Source organism: Aegilops tauschii, chromosome 1 (genome assembly GCF_002575655.3).
Source record: "Aegilops tauschii subsp. strangulata cultivar AL8/78 chromosome 1, Aet v6.0, whole genome shotgun sequence".
NCBI lineage: Eukaryota > Viridiplantae > Streptophyta > Magnoliopsida > Poales > Poaceae > Aegilops > Aegilops tauschii.
The window spans coordinates 453,169,751-453,178,531 of NC_053035.3; the positions used below are offsets into that span (position 1 = coordinate 453,169,751).

Below are 8,781 nucleotides of genomic sequence, written 5' to 3' on the forward strand. Positions count from 1 at the left end.
TTATGCCTGGTGGTCGTGCTCGTCGCCAACCAGACCGTTTTACTAAGGAACATTATTTCCGGGTGGAAGTATTTCATGCAACACTTGATACTCAGCTACATGAATTAGAATTCAGGTTCAATGACAAGGTACTGGATCTTTTGACCACAAGTGCTACTCTGATCCCCAAAAATAAATTCAGATCTTTCAAAGCTGATGATATTTGCGAGTTGGTGAAGAAATATTATCCAGCAGGTTTCACTCAACAGGAAATCTATGGATTGGAGCAACAGCTAAAACACTTTGTTGTGGACGCCTCCAATGATAAAGAGTTGAAAAATGTGTCAACCTTAACAAATCTTTGTCGATATCTCTTTGAGACAGGGAGACATTCTATCTACAATTTAGTTGATCGATTGTTGCGATTGCTTCTAACTCTTCCAATTTCTACAGCAAGTGCCGAGCGAGCATTCTCTACTTTGAAGATCATCAAGACAAGGCTACGTAATACTATGGAAGATGATTATCTAGCCAATAGCTTGCTAGTAAACATAGAGAATGAAATTGTGGAGAAGTACAGCTATGAAGATGTTCTTGTGCACTTTAAGGGTGTAAAGAAATGAAGGGCTGATCTGTAGTGAACTGGATGCTCCATGGTTAAATAGTATTTTGGGTATAGTTTCTTTTGTTCTGGAGCTGGTCAGTAGTGAACTGAATGTTCCACAATTAAATACCACCTTGTAGTGAACCGAATTCTCTACTGATTAGAAATGTATTTTGTAAGCTAATCTGGATAAGATCAATATAATTATCTAAGTTACTTGATATTTGCAACATCTAACTTGTTGAATACGTATGATTTCGTATTTATTTTTTTACAGCTTCGCCCCTCCAAAGATTTCTTTCAAGCTCCGCTACTGCGAAGCGGCGAGGGCGGCTGCGGCCCGGTGCAGGCGTAGGAGGCAGCCCGGATGCAGGCGGAGGAGGACGAGCAGGACACATTTCACTTGGAGCACGACACATTTCGCCTGGAGCACGCCGCATTCCGCTCGGAGCACGCGCTCGGCCAGTGATCCGAGGCCATCTGTCATGCTCGGACACTGATTTCATTTTGTCAATCCGTTTTGTTGAACTATGATTTGCTTTGCTTTGTTTTAAATTAGCGCGTCCGCGAGCGTTTAAGGGCCGGATTTGCCAAGTCCGACAGTAGATGCTCTAAGGTTCACTATCAACTTCTTTTTGAGACGGTAGAGGGAGGCACTATCAAATGTGCTCGGAGCAATGACCATCAATCAAGATGATCGGGGAAGATCCGAACAACCGATCCGAAAATCATGCTCCCGTGCGGCTCCGCGGCCGCACCGGGGCGCCCCAACTCCGGCAGCCTAGGGGTCCTCTCCCCTTCTGCTCTCCCCTCACCGCCGCCGGAGAGAGTCGTCGGGCAAAGCCTCGACGGCTTTGGCGGCGGCGGGGCCGTCTGGCGGCGCCTTCGCGGCGGATCTGATGGCTTACGAGCTGGACTAGAAGTGCTGGTCAGGAGCTTGTGCGCCGGCGAGTGCAAGAGGCGGGGGCGACGTAAGGACGCGGCCGTGGTTCCGCGCAGGTGTAGACCGGCAAAGAGTCCATCGCAGCCTCCCGTGGTGATGTGTGACGAGCTGGCCGTGGCGCGGTGCATGCATGGCTGGGCACGTGCCGAGTCTTTGACGTCTTGACCCTGATTCCTTTGGGCCTGTCAATGGTTGCATCGGCCAGCCTTTGGAGCGGCAGATTGTGGTGGCCATTGAGGATCTTTGCAAGGATTTCGCCCTTCAGATCTGGTGGTTGACTTCGTGGTGAGATGCAAACTATGCACAATGGCTTGACGCAGGGGGTGGTTGTGCAGCGGCAGCCGTCGTAGCTACATGGGTTGTGAAAAAGTGGTGGCGACAACACATAGGTGACGTCAATTGCGGTGCTACTCGAGCACCCTGTCTCGAGCTCCGAGGTGAAAGCCTAGGTATGATACCTAGCAATGGCGATGTTGTGGCGTCGTTACCTTGTTGAAGGCATTGCTCGGATATGCTCGAACTGGTTCTTCAGGGTGAAAACCTAGATTCTGACCCCGTGTGGTTGAATCCGGTGACGGAGGCGCTTGAGCGCCGCTCCATTCCTGAAGGCGTTGCTGTTGAAGAACCTCGTCGTCCCTGTGATGTCATGAGATGGTTGGTGCGAATATGGTCATTATTGCGGTTTGCCAAACGCTGATCTGATCGCTTTGGTTTTTTTTTTCTCTCTCGCCTATGCACAACTTTGGTCTTATATGACTTTGCAATTTATTGGCGTATTTTGTGTGTGTTAGAGTTGGCTGTGTGCATCCTAACTATGCAGAGGCCGGGTGTATGCTCATCGTGTTTTGTATCCTCTTGATGCGTCATTTTAAGCCAATAAAAGCCACCCTTTGTCTTATCAATCAAGATGATCAAAACGAAGATTCATGCATTGGCATAGGCATAGCAAAGCTGATCACCATGCATGCAACCTGATCAGACCAATCCGCGCCGTCAACCAGCCATGTCGGTTCGGTGGACGGCTCAGATCCACCCTCACCCCTCCGTCGTCCCACAGATATATCGAAAGAACGAGCCGAGCCGCCTCCAGATCTCACCAGATCGATCCCCGAAAATCTCTTCTCCCCCGAGCTCGACCACCCCAAACCCTAGCAGCCATGGCGACGGAGACGGAGCCCGCCGCGGCGCCGCGCCTGCTCCTGGGCCCGCCCCTGATCCGCGCCGCGCGCCCGTCCCCTGACTCCGCCGCCGCCACCTCCGACGCTTCGCACCCGTTCCTCGACCTCCTCGACGCGGCCTTCAACGCGCCGTCGCCGGCGGCGATCAAGGCGGCGCTCAAGCCGCGGAGGGCGCTCACGGAGAACTGCTCCGCCACGTACGCCAACTCGGGCAACCCCTGCCTCGACTTCTTCTTCCAGGTGGTCCCCGACACGCCTGCCGACCGCGTGCGCCAGCTCCTCGCCGCCGCCTGGGCGCAGGACGCGCCCACGGCGCTCCGCCTCGCCTGCAACCTCCGCGGCGTGCGCGGTACCGGCAAGTCGGACAGGGAGGGCTTCTACGCCGCCGCGCTCTGGATGCACGAGCACCACCCGCGCACGCTCGCCTGCAACGTCGCCGCGCTCGCCGAGTTCGGCTACCTCAAGGACTTCCCCGAGCTGCTGTTCCGCCTCCTCCGCGGCCCCGACGTGCGCGCGGTCGCCAAGGCCGGCGCCGAGGCCGACAAGGCGCGCAGGAAGGCCAAGGGCCTCGCCACGCAGCGGGAGGGCTTGCGGGCTAGGCTCGCCGGCCGCAAGCGCGCCCGCGAGCTCGCCCTCGTGCCGGCCAAGGCCACCTTCGGCGACTTCCTCTCTGCCGCGCTCTCCAAGGCCGGCAAGGGCAGCAAGCCCGTGGAGTCTGTCCCGGTCCAGGAGCCCCCGGAGGTGCAGAAGCCGGAAGCGATGGAGGTGGACCAGAAGAAGACGGCCGCGGGTAAGCCGCGGCGGATGTCGAAGAAGGTGCGCACGGTTGCCAAGCTGGCCATGCAGTCGTTGGAGACGTACTACGGCGACCGTGCCTACCGCTTCCTGTTCGACGCCGTCGCCGACTTCTTCGCCGCGCTCCTCACCTCGGACCTCCAGCAGCTGGCCTCCGGCGGCAAAAAGAGGAAGATCGGGCTCGCCGCCAAGTGGTGTCCCACTCCAGGCTCGTCCTTCGACCGCACCACGCTTCTCTGCGAGGCCATCGCCCGCCGCCTCTTCCCGCGCGACTCGGACCCCGAGCTCACCCAGCTCTCGGACGAGCACTACGCGTACCACGCCCTACACCGCCTCCGCCGCAAGGTGCTCGTGCCGCTGCGCAAGGTGCTGGAGCTCCCGGAGGTGTACATGAGCGCGCAGCGGTGGTCGGAGCTGCCCTACACCCGTGTCGCCTCGGTGGCCATGCGGCGCTACAAGTCCCTCTTCAAGAAGCACGATGAGGAGCGCTTCGACAAGTACCTGGAGGACGTGGAGGCTGGCAAGGCCAAGATCGCGGCGGGCGCGCTCCTGCCGCACGAGATCGCGGCGGCCGCGTACCGCGGCCAGGATGACAATGTATCGGAGCTGCAGTGGCGACGCATGGTGGACGACCTCCGTTCCAAGGGCTCGCTGCGCAACTGCATCTCGGTCTGCGACGTGTCCTTGAGCATGAGCGGCACCCCGATGGAGGTGTGCATCGCGCTGGGCGTGCTCACCTCGGAGCTCAGCGAGGAGCCGTGGGCCGGCAAGGTGATCACCTTCAGCGAGAACCCGGAGATTCACCTGATCAAGGGCAAGACCCTCCGCCAGAAGATGGACTTCGTGCGACGCATGCACTGGGCCGGGAGCACCAACTTCCAGGGGGTGTTCGACCAGATCCTCCGCACGGCGGTGGAGGCGAGTCTGGCGCCGGAGAAGATGATCAGGACCGTGTTCGTGTACAGCGACATGGAGTTCAACATGGCGTCGGGGAGCGCCTACGCCGCCTACTACAGCCGGCGGGAGTCTGTTCCGTGGGAGACTGACTACGAGGTGATCTGCAAAAAGTTCAGGGACGCTGGCTACGGCGACGTGGTGCCCCAGATCATCTTCTGGAACCTGCGCGACTCAAAGTCGACGCCGGTGACGTCGACCCAGCCGGGGGTGGCCATGGTGAGCGGCTTCTCCAAGAACTTCCTCAAGATCTTTCTGAAGAACGACGGCGTGGTGAACCCTGAGGCCATCATGATGGAGGCCATCGCCGGCGAAGAGTACCAGAAGCTCGTCGTGTACGACTAGATCCATGCATTGTCAGTTGCCATCTTCAGCTTAGTTGGTCTGTCGTGCTGTTGGATTAGCTTGTTTTCAGAATTGTGAACAGCAGGCTTGCTGTGCTTGATTAGCTTCTTTTTCAGAAATAAAACTAAAATCATGCTTGATTGGAATTGTTTTGGTTTATCCAATGTACTGATCGATCATCACTTGGGAGTGCATGAATGTATTGGCTGTGCCTTGTGAATTCCAAAGAGCTTAGCTGCCCATGTTTTTTCTTGGTTAGCATAGGTCTTTTGTGCATTCGTACCTTATTACCTTGGTTGCTTTCCATTGTCCTTGGAAATTCTCTTGATTGCAACTGTATACACTGGCATAGGTAGAGCTGCATGTATGCACTGAATTGAAGGCCAATTTACAATTTCAAATTCTTATGTTTATGCATGCCAAGAATGCAGAAACTTACTTGAACTTATTGCTTTTTGACTTCCCATCATCAGAGAGTACTCCTATGAAGGAATGATCACTGAATTCCGGACAGCTTAACTGTCATGGGTGTTCGGTTACCTTATTTTCTGAATGAATTCGGACTTGGTAAAAGTTGTCTGAACTGTTGCCTGTTTTATCATGCCACTAATGCGGAAACTTACTCATCGTTCATGTGTGCATTTTGGTTTCTCTGTTTTATCATGCAGCTTTGGCAACTTCATTCTGTAGTGTAGGAACACGTTTGTAAACAGTGTCCTTAAATGGCCTGCACATCCACTATGCATCAGCATTATATAGTAGTATGTGGTTAGTAGTTTGGTACTGTTATTAATCTGTAACTGAGCCGAAGGCTGAAGCTAATGCAGAATCTCTCTTATGTAAAAACATTCCATGTTAACTACACATTTAACAGTGGAGTTACTGAAACTAAATTTTGGCGAACAGTGGTAAAAATAAAATGGATATACGCAGTAGCATGGCCTTGTCAACATCTGCAGATGCTGATCTCTCAGAACAAATTGCTCTCATCCGCCCTCCCCTGTTCAAGTGCTGTGCTCCTCCAGTGGCCGGCAGTGTTATTGGAGTGCATGAATGGATTTCTGAATTCCTAACAGCTTACTGTCGTGGCGTTTGATTTTCTGAATCCAGACCAATACCATGCTTGTAATTTTGCGCGCTCTCTCTCAGTTGTACGCTTGCTCTGCTTGTTGGTCTCCTTCTCAGAATTGAAACCAAAAGTCATGCTTGAGAGTCGCGCAAATGCAACTTTGGCAGATAATGAATGACTTGTATTGTCTTCAGTCCGAGAATGAATGAAATAAATGACTTTGAGTGGGGATGGATGTTTATTTATTTATTTATCATGCAACTTTGGCAGTTTAATTTTACAGAAACCCTTTTTGCAAACACACTGTCTAGATGGCCTGTACATCGATCCTCTATGATGGTACTGTGAACCTGCCAGTTTATTCCGAAAGCTGAAGCTAGAGTAGTAGCCATCCATAGATTTGAGTAAACTCGAGTAACAATTAATGGCAGCAGACCGGCAAGTTGAAGCCTTGAGACCAGCCGCGTCGCAAGATATGCTGTCGATCTGATCTCGTGACCCTTCTTCGTGTTAATCGATGGTCAGTGGTGGAGCCAGGATTGGAGCAAGCCCCGGGCCCAAATATTTTTTTCACGTCGAGAGAAAAACTTAACGTTCATAAGGCTTTTAGCTACCTCAAAAGATGCCCTATATAAAATATGGCACAATTTCATAATTTTTTTAGAATTCGAACTCAATGCTTAACGATACAATAAAATAAGTAAAAAATGACAAAAACTAAAAAGAACAGTACATGATAAAAAAGAGTACCGAATCAATGGTTTGCTTCATCAGTGCCTGACATAACCTCATCAACGCAGGAAGAAGAGTCAACACCTTCAAAACATCAAAAGCAACACCTTCAAAACATCAAAAGCAAAATTTCATATAAGAAGGCATAAACATCAAGTGAAACAATTATCATTGATAAAAAAATAAAAATTTACCGCTTCGATGAAGTAAAAGGCCTTTGAGAGACTTATAGTGTAGACACCACCGTTGCGGACACCGGTGAAAACAATCTCTGCATCTTCTCTTTCTATAATATGAAATGAAATTGGCAATTACATCAATTTGAGATCAATAATACCCTAGACATATGACTGGATACAAAGGAACATGATATAAATTTCAGTTCAGAACAGCTTATACACTGATACAACTCATACAAGTAGAGCATGCCAGCATGGTAGAGATACGTAGAAAGCATAAGGGGGAAACAGGGCATCAAAGAAAATTACAAGCTGCCGGCCGCAGCCGACGGTGAAGCAAAGCGCCACGCGGGGTCGCGGCTCGCGGGCGAACGATGAACAAGAGGGCGGCAGCCTACAGCCCGGGAGCGGGGAGAAAGTGGGTGGGCCGGGGGCGGAGCCACGGCGGACGGCGACGCTGGCGCTGGAATCCCTGCTGCTGCTGCAGATCGATCGTGCGTGCGACCGGCGGCGGCCGCGCGAGCGTTTCGTCTGTTTTTTTTTTGACCAACAGCGCTGCGTTCTCCTGCGCTTCATGCGTGCTAGATCGTTTTTTTAGGTAACTAGGGTTTTATTCCAAGTTCAAAACAAAAGGAATACAAGCAATGTCCGGCGAAACCCCTAGCCACAAGTGGCGACCCACGGACAGAGACACAGCTCCTTTTGCTATCGAGTGGGCCTCAACATTATTTTCTCTAAATTCAAAACGGAAATCTATGAAAGAAAAACTTGAAGAACTAAGTTCAATATCTCTCAAAACATGAACATATTGGGGCAAGGCTCCTTTCTTGATGTTTGTTATAACCTCCATGCAATCAGAAGCTACTATGAGGCGTGATATGTTCAGATCTTGCGCCAAAGCAAGCGCTTCACAGCAAGCTTGAGCCTCCAATGTTGTTGGATTAGTCAGACCATCATAGACTACAGCAGATGAACCGAGGTAACGACCATTCCTGTCCCTTATCAGAGCTGCTGCAACTCCTTTATCTCCTAGGTTCGAAATCCCTCCATCTACATTTGCTTTCGCAGCATTTTCTGTCGGTGCTATCCATCTCTTCGTCCTTGCCTCCTTGGTGGGGTGGTGTTGCCTCGTGCGTGCGTTTCTGGTAAGACAGCCCATCGAGGCTTTGGGCCTTCTTCTTTTGGCTGGGCTGCACCCCGGGCCTGAGAAAAAACCTATATAATTATATTAGCCTATTGTTTTTTTCACGCCCTGGGCCCAGCTCCGCCCCTGTCGATGGTCATGTATATATATATTGGCGACCTGACGGTCATGCACTTTGCCCTTGTCATGGACACCGTGATCAGCCATGTCGTATAAATTCGGAACAAAACTTTCGTATGTGTAGCAACACTCTATTCTCGTGGCATTCACCACTTGCATTTAGAGCAAGTGATGTCAGTTTTCTCATGCATTACACATTTGGTTTAATTTGGCAGGAAGAAATGCTTTATCTGGTACGTTGGGCATGTTCCAGCTTGGAGTCCTTCGTTTTTTCTTCTGATTTGTTAAAAAACATGATATTTCCTAAACTTCAGTCGGCTGAAACACTTAGTTATATCTCAGCCGTCCTTAGCCCTTATTGAGAGATGTAGCTTCGGTCACCTCTGGCGCAGTGCTACTGGGCCAGCCCAGTATGGTAGCTTCCACACAAGTTTTCTTTTCTCTGTGGTTCTTTTATTAATTTTTCACTGTTTGCATCAATTTCCTTTGGTTTTTATCTCTTTTCTTCTTTTTTCTTCACTTTTCTATGGTTTTCTTTCTTTCTTTGATTTTCACCTTTTTTTTGGATTTTTTGTTTCAAACAATGTCACATTCTTCATATGCATTGTACATTTTTTGTATACACAGAAATGTTTTTATGCATGTTTAACATTTTTTAAATACATTATTAACACTTTTCTAAGTATAATTTTCGAGGTCTATTTTTCATACACATTGTACATTTTTGGTATAAAATATA

General features: G+C 50.5%; 1 protein-coding gene across 1 annotated transcript; it reads left to right on the forward strand.

Moving 5' to 3' along the window:
• The first annotated feature begins 2,244 nt into the window (after positions 1-2,244).
• Positions 2,245-5,018, forward strand: LOC109758258 (uncharacterized). Its single transcript, XM_020317106.4, has one exon. The coding sequence runs from the start codon at positions 2,453-2,455 to the stop codon at positions 4,796-4,798; it is 2,346 nt and encodes a 781-aa protein (XP_020172695.2). The 5' UTR covers positions 2,245-2,452; the 3' UTR covers positions 4,799-5,018.
• The last annotated feature ends 3,763 nt before the right edge of the window (positions 5,019-8,781 follow it).